At 43.6% G+C, this 18,940-nt stretch overlaps 1 protein-coding gene and 1 pseudogene across 4 annotated transcripts in view; both read right to left on the reverse strand.

Annotated features, from left to right (window-relative positions):
* The window catches only part of LPGAT1 (lysophosphatidylglycerol acyltransferase 1), an 89,752-nt gene that overhangs the window by 54,680 nt on the left and 16,132 nt on the right, over positions 1-18,940 (reverse strand). Inside the window, exons 1-2 of one of the 3 annotated variants that reach the window (XM_036442652.2) lie at positions 4,680-4,798; positions 3,067-3,331 (exon numbers count right to left, since the gene is read on the reverse strand). In XM_036442652.2, the coding sequence (XP_036298545.1) occupies positions 3,067-3,304 (238 nt within the window). In that variant the 5' untranslated portion in view covers positions 3,305-3,331; positions 4,680-4,798. Of the gene's footprint in view, positions 1-3,066; positions 3,332-4,269; positions 4,378-4,679; positions 4,799-18,940 lie in introns of those variants that run through there. The other 2 variants (XM_045583112.1, XM_036442651.2) reach the window with 2 other exon arrangements.
* Positions 15,382-16,355, reverse strand: LOC118721680 (annotated as a pseudogene). Its single transcript, XR_004988793.2, has one exon. The product of XR_004988793.2 is annotated as a proteasome subunit alpha type-4-like (transcript).

An 18,940-nucleotide genomic window follows, 5' to 3' on the forward strand; every position in this document is an offset into this window, starting at 1 on the left:
AAAAGATAATTGTATAAAACTTGAATAAATCTTCGGGCCTTTCCTAAAAGAAACCTATTGAGAACTATGTCTAGAAAGTATTCTTTATAAAAATAAAATGCCTTTTTCCTAAGAAAAAGGAGAAAGCCATGCTGACTATTCATTAGCTCTGTCCAACAAAGCTTTCTGTGATGATGCAAACGTTATACACCTGCAGTGTCCGATACAATAGCCATTAGACACCTAGTATGCAGCACTTGAAATGTGGTTGGTGTGACTGAGAAACTTAATTTTAAACTTTATTTCATTTTAATTAATTGAATTTAGATAGCCACAGAGACTAGAAGCTACCATATAGGGCAGTGTAGGATTGACAAGCAACATAAGCTGTGTAATCGACTTGTCTTAGACAGAATGCCACACTTTGGGAAAAAAAAAATGATACTCTAAACCAATATTCACTTTTCAGTTTCCTAATTAATATTTAATTAATTCATATTTAAGGTTTCCTCGGAAGTGGTTTTTCGACAAAGTTTGGCAATTTTTATTCTACAACATGAACAGACTAGACCTGCTGAGGAGAATTCCTTTAACAGGGTTCAATTTTCCATCTGTGAAATTTCAGCAGAGTTTCAGAAAGGTGTGGGAAACAAAACTTAAGTCCGTCCTCTTGATACAAAAGAAAGAAATGAAACATAAATTCATACAAAGGTTATTATGACCTCCTAGACTAGTGATTTTCAACCAGTGTGCACTAGACTAGTGATTTTCAACCAGTGTGCAAGCGAGGGCAGGCACATTGGTGTGCCACAAGAATTTTTACAACATGCAATAGCCGACTATTTAGTTAGGGGCAATGACTTTTTTTCCCTTATATTGTCAAATTTAAGAAATGACAACAATAGCTGTCCAATGTGAATAAGTAAAAATTATATCTTTTTTTTGTTTATCAGATTGGCAAAAACACACACACTAAAACATTTTTTGGTGTGCTGCAGAATTTTAGTAATTAGTTTATGTGTGCCATGAGATGGCAAAGGTTGAAAATTGCTGTCCTAGTTGCTTTTATGGATACATCTGCCCATCAATCCCTGCTTGTGTGTGCTTTAGCCCCAGATGCAGCTTTCAATGAATGTCATTCCTACATTTGTTTGACCTCTGAACTGTGCTGTTATGATCAAACCATGGCCAGACCCTCTAAAAGTATTCTATCTATAGAAAAACCATTTATAATAAGCACACTAAAATATTTTACTCTTATATGAGACAAAATGACCAAATGGTCAAAATGCAGTAGCCTGAAGAGAGCAAATGCTTCAGAGAGACTAAAATATGCAGATCATGTCAAGACCAAGCAGGTGGCCAAAGAAACTGCAGTTCCATAGACAGCAAGGAAGAGACACCCCAAGCAAATATGCTTAAAAATACACTGCAGCCCAACTGTGGCCATGGGATAACTGACTCAAACTTCGAGCAGCATTACAACTGCACTCCTTACAATCTCAAGGTCAATGACAATTTTTTTTTTCAGTTTCTCATCATGCTAACACTTATACACAAATATACCGCACACACAAGCACAAGCATTTCAATAATTTCATCGTGTTTAAGTAGAATGAACGTCTAGAGTTTACATCTAAAAACACGATCAATTCATTTTAAAAAAGCAACTGAAGTATATCATACAAAGAACAAAGCCACTAGTAGCACATAGGATATCTGGGGAAGCACAAACTCTATACAGCAAAGCCATTCTAGAACAGCAGTGCGGCTCAGGTAAATATTCAGCACTACAGATGAGAACTTCATTTTTTGTCTATCGTCCCTACTGCTACCACGAGGTCCTATAAAAGCTTACCTGCTACATCCAAAAAGCATTAGGATCTCAACAGAACACATGACAAGGAAGCAATGCATGCAATAAATACCCAGGGACTTTGGGGTTTCCAGGACCATAAATGGCATTGCCAGGATGAGAAAAGGCCTCATCTGGGGCAACTGAGAGCACTCTGACCTAGCAGGAGTCTGCCAGACTCCATAAAAGCTGGGTGCTCAGTCCTTTTCTCACATGTCTAAGACAAAATCTGCAGGTGCAGCCTGGGCAGGAAAGGAGACGACAGAGCATTTAAAATGGGGAACAGCTGTGCTGTTGGAGCCTGAGAGCACCTTCCTCACTCTTCTAAGATTCTTCCAGATCCCACTGACCCACACCATCTACAGGAGCCCATCAGTTATAAAAATCTAAAAGCCTCAATAGTCTGAGACAAGTGCTAAGAAACCTCAAAGCTTTTTGTCATCATTAGGGGGAAGAAACTGCAATTAACATACTATACAATCCAGAATTTTCATCAGTGAGGCACAAGTTCTCAAAGCACATAAGAAAGGCCTCAAAACAGAAAACCAAGCCTACTTCCCATCTAGTTCTCGAAAAGTCTACTTCATAACAGCACTGGCCCTGCTTCCCAAAATGTAAAGGCAGAAATGAAAATGTGCTTATTTTTTTTCATTCAGAAGATAAATGAGCTTAACATAAGTTAACCTTAATCTTTACATTTAATATTCTAATACAGATGTATGAGCTAAAACAGAGATTCTAGGAAGCATAAGAAACATACATAACAGTCATTTTTCTGTTTGGCTTAAAATATGAACAGTACAATATTACATTAAATGAAAAAAAAAACATTAAATTATCTTCATGCAAATATAGCTCAGTCCTTTTCCTAAATGCCCACTGTTTATGAGCTAAATATCTTCCCTCTTCATATGATAAGCCTTCCAATGCTCTATTAACCCACTCCTATTTCTCTGAGAAAGCTTTCGCAGACCGGTTTTACTAAATGTCAATCCCATAAATAACATGTCATTGAAGGAATTCATCAACCTATAGTTATGAAATTATACTTCTGAAAACATCCTTATTAATTGTGATTCTAAAGAGAGAAAAAAACCCTCATGATTATGTTTTCTACTTATTTTTCAATAGTCAAAGCATATAAAAACCTTGTCCACCCAAAGTATAACATGTATATATTTAATCATGGCCCCTGAATGAAGCAAGAACATGACATACGTTCTCACGCTTACCTGTATACCCGGCATACCATCCCCAGGAAGCCACCATGCCCAGGAGCCATTTGTACATGATCCCTTCGATGTACCAGAAGCTCTTCCTGTCCAGCACGCGGAGGGGCTGGAGCACGATCACATAGAAGACGTAGGATGAAATTGCAACCAGGTTGTTGGCAACCATGAAGGCAAACCTCATCAGGGCTTTCACCAGGATCCAGCCCAGCCATGGAGCTTGTTCCAAAGTCACAGCCATTCTCACATGGGAGTCCGTCCTGTCTTTCTGGGGTGAAAGGGGAAAAAAAAAATGCATTAAAAAAAAAAGGCACATCTACCTAAGTCCCACCAACATAAGAAATCGTCTCCGGCACAAAAATAACAAAAAAGAGAAGCAGGGATCTAAGTTACCTCCGGTGATCTCTCCGGGAAATTCCAGAGGGGGGACAGAGAGAGAGAGGGAGAGAGAGGGAGGAGGAGCCGCACAAGGTCAAGGGAGCTGTGCACGGAGGCGCCGGGTATGTCACAATACACTGAGCGAAGGGGAATGCCGCCGAACAGCCCCACTGGCTTCAGACACCCCTGGGTGTCTCCAAAACCGAGGACACGAGGGGCCAGAAGGCTGACACCCCCTCAATCAGATCGCCCAGATCCCCGGGAACCTGGTACCCCCTCCTCTCCAGTCCCATTCATGCACAGATTCAGTCCTGCCCAAGGTCCCTCGCGTTAGCAACACCAGTTCCGCTAAAAAAAAAAAAAAATAAATAAATAAAAAATAAAAATATTTTTAAAATGCTCCTTGGCGCAAAGGGGGCTTTTGTTTTCCTGGTTAAGAAAGGGGGAGAAGGGGATTACCCAGAAAAGGACAGAAAGGTGAGAGGAAGAAAGGGGGTTACTCATAAAGCGGAAAGGAGGAAGGACGGGAAGAGGAGGAGGAGGGGAATGGGGGGCCACAGCCAGGAGGAGGCTAAGGCGAGGGGACAGGGATGAAGGGGATGAAGCCGCCTGCGAGCGGAGCGGGCCGGGAGCCGGGGAGGATGTGAGAAACGGGAGCTGGGGCGGCTGCGCCCGGCCGGCCGGCGGGTGGAGCCGCAGCGGTTTCCGCGGGCGGGGACGGGGACGGGGACGGGGTCGGGGTCGGGGTCGGGGTCGGGGACGGGGACAGGGACGCGGTCGGGGAGGGGGACGGGGACCCGGTCGGGGCGGCGGGGGCGGCCGGCTCACCTCGGCGTGCGCGGCCGGCGGGCGCGGGGGCGCGCGGGGCCGGGCACCGGCGTTGGCGGCGGCGGCGGCGTGTGTCCCCGGACGAGGGGTCGCGGTCATGGACACGGCGGCGGCGGCCCCGGCGCGGCGCGAGCGGGCGCCCTAATGCCCTGGCGGCTGCCTGCGGACAGAGGGACACGGCGGGGACTCAGAGGCCGGACCTGTCACCGGGGCGGGTCCCGGGGCGGCGGGCGGGCGGGCGGACGCCCCGCGCTCCCGCCTCCTCCTCGGGGCCTACCGCGCCCTGAGTCCCTCGTGCCGCCGCCGCCGCCGCCGCCTCCCCGCCGCACGACACCCCTTCTCTCTCGCCGCCCTCCCCTGGCCCGGCGCCGCCGCCGCAGCCCCGGGCCTGCCCCGCCGAGCCCGGTTACCTCGGGCCGGCCGAGCCCCCACGCGGGCTGCGGGCGCCGCGGGAGCCGGAAGAATGCATGGCCGGCGGCGCGGCCGGCGGAAGGAGGCGGCGGCGGCGGCGCGGAGCCTCGGTCCCCGCGGCCCGATCGCGCTCGCCGGCTGGCGGGGAGGGAGGGAAGGAGGCGGGAGGAAGCGGCGGGAGCCGGACTGCGGCGCCTCCTCCTCCTCCTCCTCCGCCGCCGCCGCCCCCAGAGCGCCCCCTAATGAAGGCGCCGCCGCCGCCCCCCGAGCCCGCCGGCCCCAGGGTCAAGGCCCGCGGGGCTGCCTGGCCTCAGGCCGAGGCCGGGACGGAGGAGAAGGAAGGAGCCCCGCTCAGCCCGGCCCGCCGCCGCCGCCCATTGTTAGGGCTCCTCGCACCGCGGCCCCGGCCCAGCCTGGAGGAGGGAGGCTGTCTGTCTCCTTGGGGAGGGGACGCGCCCCCCCTCCCCTCTCTCTCTCTCTCTCTCTCTCCTCGGGCCTAAGGGAAACCCAAGGGCTCTCGGGGCTTTTCTGCTGATCCTCTCCAGACGATGAAGGTTTAGAGTTTTAAAATCAATGTGTTCCCAGTGCCAGAATCCTTGTTTCTGGAAAGCACCCCGAAACACAACTGCCATTCGCCATTCATCCTCCCATCCCCGCCCGCCCGCCCAGAAAAAAGGAATTCACGGGAATGAGGAGGCTCCACAGAGACACGAACATGCGAACATGCCGTTAGCCGGGGAGGGAGCAGCCCTCAGGCAGCGCCTGCCATTAAGCCATCAACATGCTGGGCCACAGGTACCCCCTGGACAGGTGGCCCCGGCCGCCTTCTGTGTCCAGGCTGGGCCGCCCGAAGGGACTCAGAGAACTAGCCCGCAGACCTGCCCACCGGGACATTCGCCCATGGCCTATCTTTCAGTTAAAAAATAAACAAAAAATAAACGTGTGGCCCTGACCAGCGTGTCTCAGTGGCGGAGCGTTGACCTATGAACCAGAAAGTCGTGGTTCATTTCCCCTCAGGACACCTGCCCAAGTTGGGGGCTCGTCCCCCAATAGGGGGCGTGGGAGAGGCAGCAGTCAATGATTCTTATCGTTGATGTTTATCTCACCCCCTCTCTTCCTCTCTGAAATCAATAAAAAAGTATTTTTAAATAAGTAAATAAACGTATAAAAGTTTGTTGCAGCCTGCAGTCACATTTGTGTGTGTGTTTTTTTTAATATGTTTTATTGATCACAGAGAGGAAGGGAGAGGGAAAGAGAGTTGGAAACATCAATGAGAGAGAAACATCAACCAGCTGCCTCCTGCACACCCCCTGCTGGGGATGTGCCCACAACCAAGGTACATGCCCTTGACCAGAACCGAACCTGGGGCTTTTCAGTCTGCAGGCCAACACTCTATCCACTGAGCCAAGCCAATTAGGGCCTGCAGCCACATTTGTAAAGGAGGAAGGGGGCAGGTTTTACAATTTCCTAGGGAACTGTCATATTTAAATCAAATGTCACCCATCCTGCCTACTTTGAAAACGTTTGTCACTGTGTTTGCTTTGGGTTCTCAACTATTTCTCTCTGTAGCTTCAGTTCTCTTTGGCGAGGGAAAGAAAATTCACCTTATGCTATCTGAAAAAAAACCACTTTCCATTTCCATTCCCTTTGGAAATGAAGAAATACATGAAAGCACAGAGCCTAGCTGCAGTAATTTACTAGATGCCTTTCCATTTATTATTATTTATTTGTATATGTTATTGCTCTATTTCACTAATATTATATTTACTGTACAGGGCTTAAAAAATCACCAGGCCCTGTCAGAGAAATTTCCATGTAAGTTCTACTGATGGATAGCAAACGTTAGATATGCTGTTTCTATTGCCTGTACTCCCTCTGAGAATTTAGGTGCCGAGGTAATATCATCTTTTAAATAAAGTTCATGATAGGAATATTATATATACTATAGATTATTATTTAAAAAGATAGGCGAGGCACATATTTTTTCTAAGAACCAAGAGTAAACTCCCCTAAAGATTCCATTTGGTCCATCCTATCCAGCATTCTCCACATGCTGATAAACACTGGCTGACACCTGCAGAGATATAATCTGCAGTGGAATGTATACCTGGTTCCTGGACCACAGAGCGTCTGCCAGAGGGCCAGGCACACTAGCACTTGCTGAGATGGAATTAGTGCCAGCCAGGTAGGCCCAGGAAAGAGCCAGAGGTTGGGCAGGACCTTGCACAGTAGGTCTCACGCACACTTTAGTGTGGAGAAAAAAAAATCACTTGGGGTGTCTTATTGAAAAGACAGATTCTTGGGCTTCATCTTAAAACTCAAGGTCCAGAGGGGCCTGGAGACCTGCTTTTTAAAAAAGCATCATAGGTGTTTTTTTTGTTTGTTTTTGTTTTTTAAATATATGTTTTATTGATTTTTCACAAAGAAGAAGAGAGAGGAATAGAGAGTTAGAAACATCGATGAGAGAGAAACATGGATCAGCTGCCTCTTGCACACCTCCTACTGGGGATGTGCCCGCAACCAAGGTACATGCCCTTGACTGGAATTGAACCCGGGACCCTTCAGTCCGCAGGCCGACGCTCTATCCACTGAGCCAAACCGGTTTCGGCATCATAGGTGTTTTTGATATAGGTAGTATACAGATGCTACTTTAAGAAACCCTGACCTGAGGGTATCTTGAGATAATCACATCCTTTTCTAGACCCTTCATAATTCCTTACCATTTGTCCCTATCTGTTCTCATCTGTCCATATCTTAGTTTTCTAGGGCTACCATCACAAAATAGCATGGGCTGGGTGACTTAAACAACAGAAACTTGTTTTCTCACAGTTCTGAAGGCTAGAAGTCTGAGATCAAGGTGTTGGGAGGGTAGTTTCTCCTGACACCTCTCTCATTGGCTTGTCGGTGATCATCTTCTCCATCTCTGTGTGTGCATGTGCCCGGTGTTGGTCTCTCTCTCTGTGTTCTAATCTCTCTTTATAAGAACGCCAGTCACATTGGACAAGGACCCACTCTAATGGCCCCATAGCATTTAGTTGAGTGCCTTTGTCAAGGCCCTATTTCCAAAGGTAGTCACATTCTGAGCTACTTGAGGGTGAGGACTTCAATATATAAATTTTAGGGGGACAAATTCACCCATAACATAATCCTACTGTTTAGGCTGCAGTCTTTGCCATTTAAGTAGGTCCTGATAGAAGGGACATAGAAGCCCTAATTTTGATTATTTCAGCTATTTTCTTGACTGGCTCCAACCTCATTAGACTTTTCTGAAAGCGAAGCAAAAAAAGAGCAAGACATTGTGTTCCAAATGTAGATATGTTTTTGTTTTTGTTTTGTTTTTTTCTTTCCCCTGGGAGAATGAGGGGGATTATCTTTTTAACTTCCTTTTACCACTGGGGCACATTCAGTTTCAAGATAATTCAGTACCTACAATGAAAAAGAAACGGCACTGGGGCTAACTTCTTCAGGGAACAACATCACAAGCAGCTTAGTATATGTATTCGGTTTATATTTTTTTGCCCTCGCCCCACGTAAGCCGCCTCCTGAGGTTGTTTCCTACAGCTTACTTCTACAACACTTCAGGCAGGCCATGTGAATGCTCTGATGGACTGGAGCAGGAAGATTGGCCAGGCCGGTTCTTCAGGGTACACAATATGTAGAAAGCAAGGACTTCCCCTCAATGACTAAGCAGCTTCGAGTCCCCTAATCTTGCTACCTTAGAGCCATGTTTACCAAAACACCAACATTAATTAAGTCAAGAAATTCACTTAACACCCTAATAGGAGGAAAAGGAAAACAGACTCCTCCACACCCTATAGCGACAGGTGTTATAGTTTCAGTTTCAAAAGCCCACGTTTGAACCACAAAAGGACGGTCCTTTGAAAAAGAAATGCGCCCTCTCACATTTCCTTGGATTCTCCAGACATTTTAAAACAATCTAACCACCACACCTTAGCAGGGTTAATTCCACCCATCTGGTCCACAGGCACACAACAAATTAAATTGTAACAAGGGAGGAGCTCTCCAGGGCAGAGAAAGAACCCCTGGGCCCTCTCTTACTCCTAGTGGCAATTATAAAAACATTTACCTGCCTGGGCTGGTGTCTGCAGTAAAGCTCCAGTGAACTATGTCCCCTCTCGGGGGAAACCCCATCAGCAGGGCTGTAAATGTGCAATGATTTGGCACAGGCGCCCCACATCATAGAAACAGTTACCACCTAGAAATGAGCACCCCAAGCACTAACGGTTTGGCTCAGTGGATAACACGTCGGCCTGTCGACTGAAGGGTCGCAGGTTTCATACCTTGGTTGTAGGCATATCCCTAGCAGGGGCTGTGCAGGAGGCAGCTGATTGTTGTTTCTCATCCATGTTTCTAACTCTCTATTCTCCTCCCTTTCTCTCTGTAAAAAATCACTAAAATATATATATTTTTTAAAAATTAGCATCCCAAGAGAATCATGAATTCCATTGTCAGCTTTAACTTCAAACAAAAAGGGAAATAGATACGTAAACATTATATATATTAAACTGTTTTTTTCTTGTATGTTAGTATCAGTAAACATTTTATATAAAATGTATTAGGGCTCATAACCTTAATATTTTTTAGACAAATTGGGCCAAACAATTATGGCTTGACTGCAGTTTTACTTAATTTGTTGTTGTTGTTAACCCTCACCAGGGGATATTTTTCCCATTTATTTTTAGAGAAACTGGAAGGGAGGGAGGGAGAGAAAGATAAATACCGATGTGAGAGAGACACATTGATTGTTTGTCTCCAACACATGCCCTGAGATCGAACCCACAACCCAGACACATGCTCTTGACTGGAATCGAACCCTACACTGTGGGTGCACGGGCCGACGCTCTACCACTGAGCCACTATGGCCAGAGCAGACTGCAGGTTTATTTAAACCATTTCAGCAACTTTTCATTAACAAGGTTTACCCTAAGCAATATTAAATCAACTCTAATTTTATTAAATGTTAAATACTCTCTCTTCTCTGGGCCGTTCTCCTCTTCAACTCATTTCCCCTTTCCCCTTCTTAATACCAAAATGATCCCTCGTTCTCAAAGCGAAGACTCCACCCTCCCAATAGACAACCTTCTAAGCTAGAATCTTCTCTCTCACCTGTCCAACATTGCATTTCTTTGGCTCAGCCCTGTCCTTCCTGCCTACTGAGGTAAATTAATTCACACTGAGATGCTTATAGCTAAAAAAAAAAAAAAAAAAATGTTCTCTCTTCCTAGAGTATGCACATTTTATAAAGAACCTGCTAGTGATAGATTCTCAGGTACTATCGTGGCTAAGTATCCTTGTAAGATATTTTAGAGAAGGCTATCTCTAAACTCTGCGAATTTCTCCACACACAGACCTTGTGAAGGCATGTAGGATATACACCTATGGGTAAAAAAAATTCATACTTAACGCTGGAACCGGTTTGGCTCAGTGGATAGAGAGCATCGGCCTGTGGACTGAAGGGTCCCAGGTTCGATTCCAGTCAAGGGCATGTACCTTGGTTGCGGCACATCCCCAGTAAGGGGGTGTGCAGGAGGCAGCTGATCGATGTTTCTCTCTCATCGATGTTCTGACTCTCTGTCCCTCTCTGTGAAAAATCAATAAAATATATATATATTTTTAAAAATTCACACTTAAAACTGCATTTTCCTAACATAAGAACTAAAATAATCACGTTGTTCCGGATTATGTTCATGAGAATAGCTGACTTTCAACTTCTAGGCCCTCTTCTCAGTGCTTTACATGCATCAACTCATTCAATCACCACAAAGACTGTACAGGGACCATACTGTAGCCCATATTTTGCAGATGGGGAGATTAAATAATCTGCCTTAGGTTACTCAGCTAGCAAGTGGCAGGACGGGGACTTGGTTCCCAGTTCTGAGGCTCCAGAGCCCACGCTGACCACACACACTGCCTCTCTAGGAGAGACTGGTAGAAAAGCTATGCTCTTATATGTGCTACTATTTGTAATACTTTAAACAATAAAATAAAATTTTAAAAAAGAAAGAAAAGAAAAGCTATGCTCCATTCAGAGAGATAGGATGCTACTCTTTTCCATTCTCATCTCCTATCACTCCCCCTGGCCCCTCCAGTGCCCCATGTACCTCCCTGCTCAGCTATTCCACTAGTAGCACCAATGTACTCACCTTGAAAGGATACAGTGGTGCAACTTCATACCTATAAGCTCATGCTTTATTTGCTCATGCTTTTACCTTCTCTGTCTATTTGATCATATTCATCCCTCATCCAGGTAAGAGATCAAAAAAAAAAAAAAAATCCACACCCCCCACTCCTAACCCCACTTTAGAATTCTTTGTGTCTTCCTCCATATATATGCGTCTGTCACAGTGCTTACTATTGTACATTGGAACAAGCCTGGATGTTTTATAGTTCAGGTTGTCTGCTAAGATTAGGGGTTCCACATCACCTATCTTTTTCATTATTGTTTTCTTAGTGTCTAGCTTAGTGCCTTCTATGTGGTAGGAAACAGTTTTAAATTCAATGTTTCACTTACTCAGACTAAATGAATGGTGGTTGTTTTTTTTTAGTTGACAATAGAATACTTTGAATGGTAATATCATTATCATCATCATCTAAACCAAAACCAGAAGAAAATGTTTCTTATACTTTTTATTTTTAATGTATTTCAGCTTGGCTAGTGTGGCTCAATGGTTGAACATTGACCAGGATTTTATTTCAATTCCCAGTCAGGGCACATGCCCGGGTTGTGGGCTCTATCTCCAGTGTGGGGTGTGCAGGAGGCAGCCAAACAATGATTCTCTCTCGTCATTGATGTTTCTATCTCTCTCCCTCTCCCTTCTTCTCTGAACTCAATAAAAACACATTTTTTAAAAATCTGAAAATGTATTTTGATCTTTTAAAAATGATTGTTTCAGTAATATTCAGTGATCAGAAGTACCTCAACAGAATCACTAATTGCACAAAGTACTATTTCATCTTTTATTATTAAAATATTTTCCTTCATTCTCAAGCTATCACCTAACTCTTTAATCCATCCCAGATGATGTGATCATAGCATTTTTCTTAAAGTACCATTTTGAACATTTTGAGTTTTTTCTGTTCAAGTTTTGACATTGGTTTTCCGTGTCCTAACAAATCAAGTCTGAATGTCTATTTGGTTTACTTCAGTTAAGGCCTTTAATACCGGATTCCTCACTTGTTATTTTAGAGCTTTATCAACCAATGGGCCCATATACACTGACGTGTCTCAATTAAGTTCACGTGGCAGAGCCTGATGCTTTTAGGTTGGCTCCATTCACCCCACACCATAATTACCATTTTTAATAAGTTTCGTGAAGTTAAAGTCTGGGAAACATTGTCAAATTCTACTTCAATTATCATTGACTTCTCAACCAGTTTCCTCTACTTTTTTTAAATAAACATATCCCATAGCTTCATTTTGGCTGTCTCCCTTACCTGGCATGCCATCCTTCCTTCTTTTGGACCATATTTCAACGGCCAGGGGAAGCCTGTGTGGTTATCCGAGACTCTGAGTCCCTTCTCTGAGTAATGACTGCATTTATAGAGAGCACCATACTGCCTCAAATTAAGGTGAGACTTCATTCTTCTCTTTCACAGGTTCCTTCTGCATGTTGTTGCAGTGGTTAGCCATAATTAATTGCCCAATTAGAAACTGCACTTCAAGGAGATCTCAGCATACACACCGAAAAGATTTGAGAAGTTCCAGGTGCACAGTTTCATGGCACTCCCCTCAGAATGCAAACAAGTTCCATCTGCTCCATCTCACCTCTTTACCTGCTGGTCCTTCCCTAGCTACATCCTCTCCATTTCTCTGTCCTTCCAAGCTCAGCCTCCAGTTCAAAGTCAGCTCCACCTTCTTCAGCTGCTCTAGCCCCTTGGAAAAGCTGGGTCCTTTTAAGGTCCTGCGTTTCCCTTAGTTTCTGGACAAAACTGCTCTCCTCGCAGTTACTTGAATTCCAACTTGGCAATTCTCTTGGATTCTGTCCACAGATTTCCCCAGCATGGACTTCTTTCTGGAAATAGTATCCAGATGAGCTGCTTTGAACTAACTTCTTCTCCCTTTCCTCTGCCTTCACTTCCGCCCACAGGAGACCTCATTGAATCTCATGACTTCTGCTTTCTTTCACACCTCCAAGTCCTGCCATTGACTGACAACAAGATTCTACCTTATTTTGGAACCGAATTGCTCATAAGTGTCCTATATTTCTGTTTTCCCTCAAATTAAAAAACATTAACATGCCGAAACTGGTTTGGCTCAGTGAATAGAGCGGCGGCCTGCGGACTGAAAGGTTTGATTCCAGTCAAGGGCATGTACACTGGTTGAGGACACATCCCCAGTGGGGTGTGTGCAGGAAGCAGCTAATCAATGTTTCTCTCTCATCGACGTTTCTAGCTCTCTATCCATCTCCCTTCCTCTCTGTAAAAAAATCAATAAAATATATATATATATATTTAAAACCAACAACACAACACCAGGTACCCAGTTGGCATGGCTCAGTGGTTGAATGTCGACCTATGAACCAGAAGGACACAGTTCTATTCCCAGTGAGGGCACATGCCCAGGTTGTGGGCTAAATCCCAGTGTGGTTCTTTCTCATCATTGAGGTTTCTATATCTCTCTCCCTTCTTCTCTAAAATCAATAAAAATATTTTTAAAACAACACCACCAGTGTATCTTTGCTCTGGTGTTGAGGTATGCAATTTAGTGATGTTTGATGAGGGAGAAGAATCCCTCCTTAGGAAAGGAACACAGGATAATCCACATGAACAATAGAAATAGGTGCAGAGAAGTTATAAGCCTTGTTCATCACAGATTGTGTCAGAAATAGAGCCTTTGTGGTCTTACAGTGCGAACAACTCCTCCTGGTTTGCCCAAGACTTTTATCATTTTAGTATTCAAAGTTCCACCTCCCAGAAAACTCCTCAGTCCTGTCCATGGTTAGTGGCCCTATGTGGTCCCCATGCAGTCCCTTAGCCAGCTTACAGTGGTCCAGCCTCTCTACCCACCACACCTTTTCTGTGCTGCACCTGCTCCCTGATCACTTGATACACCAGAGTTAACAAGCCATTCCGGGCTGATAGTGTGTTTAATGTTTCCTCTAAGCACATGTGTCAAACACAAGGCCCGCGGGCCAAATCCGTCCCGCCAGGCCTTGCAATGTGGCCCGCACCGCGCTGTCATCACTGCACTCGGCTGCGTTTCCATCACAATGACAGTTTATGACTGTTCAGTAAACCATTCGGCCCGCAATTTAGGCTGGATTTTAGATTTTGGCCCCTTCTCTGATTGAGTTCGACACCCCTACTCTAAAGCATATTACTTGTGCTTACCCGGGTTAAATTTGTCCCTCTTATCCAAGCCTTCTCTGAGCAGCTTGGCTCTTTCCGTGACTCTCATCGGCTTAAATCACATGAGGTTTGAGCAGAAATGTTTCACTCTGCTTCTGTTCCAACTGTGTCTTTAAGGTTAATTTGTCATATTGGGGACTGACTCTGTTGCAATGAAAATCATGCCACCTTTCATTTCCTCTGAAATGAAAAAAAAGGGCTAGAGCAGCTGAAGAAGGTGGAGCTGACTTTGAACTGGAGGCTGAGCTTAGAAGGACAGAGAAATGGAGAGGATGTAGTTAGGGAAGGACCAGCAGTCAACAAACCCCCCCCCCCCCCCTCTCTCTCTCTCTCTCTCTCTCTCTCTCTCTCTCTCTCACACACACACACACACACACACACACACACACACATTATTGGATGCTGCATGCTAACAGTAACCTCGTAAGGTGGACAGGCACTTATTAGTCGAAAGAAGTATGAAGAGCAAAGAAAAAATTTCTTTACAAGTGGTTTTCTCTTGAAATGTCTTCAAGAAACATTTAATAAAATATGCTTCCAAATTCTTTGTTTCTCTTAAACTTTGGCTTCAAAGCATAAACTGCAATGGAGGTCTAAATTATTTGGAATCGGCTGCTGGCAACCACACAGTCTTGAAAAACCCAGAGTAGGGCTTGCAGGCGGGGGGGGGGGGGGGGGGGGGGGGGGGGGGAGAGATTGTCCTGGACCAGCTCCTCCTTCCCAGCACAGGCAGGCCCTGGAGTGAGTGTCCTATCCTTTGTCACTCCAGAGGCTGGCAAGCCCTCCTCTCCACTCCTTCTCACCCAGAGCATTATTTCTATAAGGAAATGCAAACTTCCAAACATTCTCTTAAAATATAACTTGATTGTACAATGGGAACTGTCATTAAAAAAGCCTCACCTCTTGGTTTCCTCTTGTATAGTCTTCTAGATACAAATTCCCGTTTTAAGTCCTATGAATCACACAAAGCTATGGGCAAAAGAGTGATGCTAAAATACTGCCTCTTCGAGTATGGGACTTTTAAAGTCTAGAGCCATTCAAGTTATACTGATTATATAGTTTAAGTTCCTATATGAAAGTTTGATAAAGTTATGTAACCCTCTGTTAACGCTGAATTGAATGACATTCTTCCAAAAACTTCATGGTTTCTCTATTTCAATGTTTCTTGTTTCTTTTCTTTCCCTTCACCATTTCCATTCTTTCCTAGTTTTATTCCCAAAAAGGGGTGGGGGAGGGAGGGAGAATGAAAAGGTCCATGAAGAGCAATCATCATTCAAATGGACAGAAATATCGAGTGCCCGATCAGATGGTGCCATCTTACTTTCCCACCAATCAAGTTTTTAAAAAGGCCAGTGCTTTCTCAGTGTGGAAGAAGATAGCTTTCACACGGAAATGGTGCCCAAAAAGACTTCTAAAATCCCCAATTTTGTCTTCTCTTTTATCCTTTTCTCTTTGTTCTTTTTCTTTCTTCTCATGCTCGGCCTTAGCTTCTTCTTCCTCATGTTTTTTGACCAACAGTTCCACTTCCCTCTGTTTGAGGACTCAGATGAGTGAATTTCCATTCTCTCTTGTGAGTGGGCCAATTTCCACTTTTTTCAGCAGCGGGTTTGGTAACATCCACGGTCTTCTTGAGGACTTTGATAGCTGAAGCAAGTACTGACCTCAGAGTCATTTCTCTTTCTTTGTAGTCTTGTTTAAACACTGACACAGCTGTGGTGCTATTATTTCCAATGCATGTGGCTTTCCATCCCCCGTAATGTCTGCTAGGGTCGCTTTGATAGAGCTGAAAGCCATGACGCTTATCCCAGCCAATGTACAGCAGTGAAACACCGAAGGGATGTTTTTCTCTAAACTGTTTATAAGCGTGTTTGGTATCACAAAGTGCTGTAACCAACCGCCCACATGGAACTGGCTCCTGATCCTGTAATACATTCCTTTGAGCAATGAGCCTCAGCTCATTACTCAGAACATTAGCATCAGGAGTTCTGCTTGTCACACTGCAAGCCATGTCTTCATTGAGTTTATACATTTATTGGGGGGGGGGGGTTTGGCATGGGGAGGGGAAGAGACTTCATCAAAAAGCTTGTGGATATTACAATGCCTTGCTGCAAGCAAAACACTATCATTTGCTAAAATTACCAAACAGGTGCCTCCATGGCATATTCAACGTGGTACAGAGACCTTCTGAGAAAATATGGCAGTCCTGGAGTCAGATCTTCAAGACTTATTTTCTGAACTTCAGAGGCCCCGAGAAAAGACATGGAGTTGAGTTCTACCTGGAGGGTTTCACCCCGCAGGAGGAAACCACCCTCGATGTTTCTTAAACATGCCTCCTCATAGGAATCATCTCCGGTTCTTTTTAATTTCAGACTTTAATGTATATACGAATCTCCCAGAGAGCTGTTTAAAATGTCATTTTTTTTTTTTAAAGAACACAAATCCAATATTTTATAGAATATCCCTTATTGTCAGTGTAGTGAATGTTTTCTAGTGATTACATTTGGGTTGTGCATTTTTGGTTCAAATCCTACATAATCAATGTGTCCTTTTCAATATTCGCTCTGGAGACACACATGCTATCCATTTACTTCTTATGGGTGTGCTCAACCACACTTTGAGAAATACTTGGCTACTTTGAAAAATATTTGAATAGTAGGCACTTTCTCTCCTAAGAGTGTCTCAGAACCTCAAGCGGTCAAAAAAGGAAACAGGGCTTCTACTATTCTGAATTTTCTGAATGCTGGTTTGTTAAGGGGCATTCCTATCTATTGTCTAGAAGATCACGTGTTAATCACAGCTGCTATTACATTCAAAACCACAACACACCTTCATGTTTAATTTTAAAATTTTTCCACCTCTACCCTGCCCTCCATTTCATTCTTAGTAACTCTGGATCATGATTTTTATTTTGTTGTCAATACAGGTAATCTATATGACATATCATATGACATAATTAGACCAACATATGCTCTTGATGGTAGCTTAAGGCTAGTAGAAACAACTTAATTTCTTGCATCACACATTTTACAATGGTATATCAGCTTCCTCTTCAACTGTGCTCTTTAAAGTACTCATTTATTCTTCCTTGACCTCTAAAACATACTTATTCACGGACTGTTACCTGGTGCTTTACCTTACTTCTTATATTTCCACATAAAATTTCTAACCTGCTATCTCAGCATAGCTACTTCATTGTTGACTATATAAATCTCCTGGCATGTATTCATTCATTCATTCATTCATACATTCAAACTACAAATAGCTCTAAGACTAAGAAAGAACAGGATCTGAGTTTTAAAGGAGCTAGCATTTACTGTGTACCAGCAACCATTAGTGTCAGCCACTATTACAGACAGTACGTCACAACACCCCGAGAGGAATATTTTTGTTACCACCATTTTACAGACAAAGAAACAGAATGAAATAACTTATTTGACACCAAACTACCAACAAATGATAGCACTGGGATTTAATTCTAGGTCAAATTACCTCTATATAGTCTCTTTTTTGGATACTGCCTGTAAAACTGTAAGTAAAGATAGAGTGACAGAATTAAGTTGGCAGATTTCAGAATGCTGAAATTAGGTATGCCTCTCAAAACTGAAAGTGAAACATGGGAACAAATAAAAGCAATACAAAACTCTACCATGTAGGGCCGTTCAGGAAAAAACCAGAAGTTTCACAAGAGGTTCTCTTGAAAAATTGAAAATAAAGTGGAAGTCCCTGTGTTCTCTCCCCCATCCCACCCACCCTCCTGCTACCTTTTCGATTGTTTACTATTACTGTGTTTTTATACTTTCCCGAAATAATGTCATTAAAGACAAATAAATGTAAAAAATTGTATGTTATAAATAATAATGTGCAACTTGGTACTAGTATTGAGCATTTCTAATAAACTCTAGATCTAGCATTTCTAATAAACTCTAATGCACACTGTCTAAAATACATTTCTAATACATTTATTTTGAAGACCACTTAGTAGGAATGTACCAAGTGATGTACATTTCCACAGTTTATTTTTTATGTATTCTTGTAATGAAAAACATTTAGGCTTATAATGGATTCTTAGGGAAGCTAGGATTGATTGGGAAATGCCTTTAGCTTTGAGATGTACATTATAAATAAGGCCACAAAAGCCAAAGAGTATAAAGGTTGCCCGGAGTTGCCCTAGCCAGTTTGGCTCAGTGAATAGAGCATCAACCTGTGGACTGAAGGGTCCAGGGTTCTATTCTGGTCAAGGCACATGCCCTGGTTACCGCCAAAATTCCCAGCAGGGGAATGTGCAGGAGGCAGCTGATCAATGATTCTCATCTTTGATGTTTCTATCACTCGCTTCCTCTTCCATCCTCTCTGAAAGTAATAAAAAAAAAATATATATATATTTTTAAATGTTGCCTGGAGCTGGCATTTGGTGTTAGAAATACCCTTTGTATTGAAACTTAGGACCTCAAAACGAGTTGCAAAATTAGACATTATTTATTTCAATAATAACTATGTATTAGGAAAAAAAGACAGATGTCAAAGTGGAAGGTTTGATGTTAAAGACTAATGTTCTGTATATTTATTTAACAAACTTTATTTTTCAAAGCAGTCTTAAGTTCACACCAAAACTGAGCAAAAGTACAGAAAGTTCCTATACTTCCCTCCCCCTCACACATGCACAGCCTCCAGCACTATCAACATCCTGAATCAGAGTGGTACATGTGTTATCATCGACGAATCTAATTGACACATCATTAGCCCCCAATGCTCATAGTTCACACTGGGGTTCATGCTTGGTGGTGTGTATTCTATGGGTTTTGACAACTGTATAAAGAAAATGTTGAAAATCCACCATTGTAGCTTTATACAGAATAGTTTCATTGCCCTAAAAAAAATCCTGTCCTTTGCT

Source organism: Pipistrellus kuhlii, unplaced genomic scaffold, assembly GCF_014108245.1.
Source record: "Pipistrellus kuhlii isolate mPipKuh1 unplaced genomic scaffold, mPipKuh1.p scaffold_m20_p_18, whole genome shotgun sequence".
NCBI classification, from domain to species: domain Eukaryota; kingdom Metazoa; phylum Chordata; class Mammalia; order Chiroptera; family Vespertilionidae; genus Pipistrellus; species Pipistrellus kuhlii.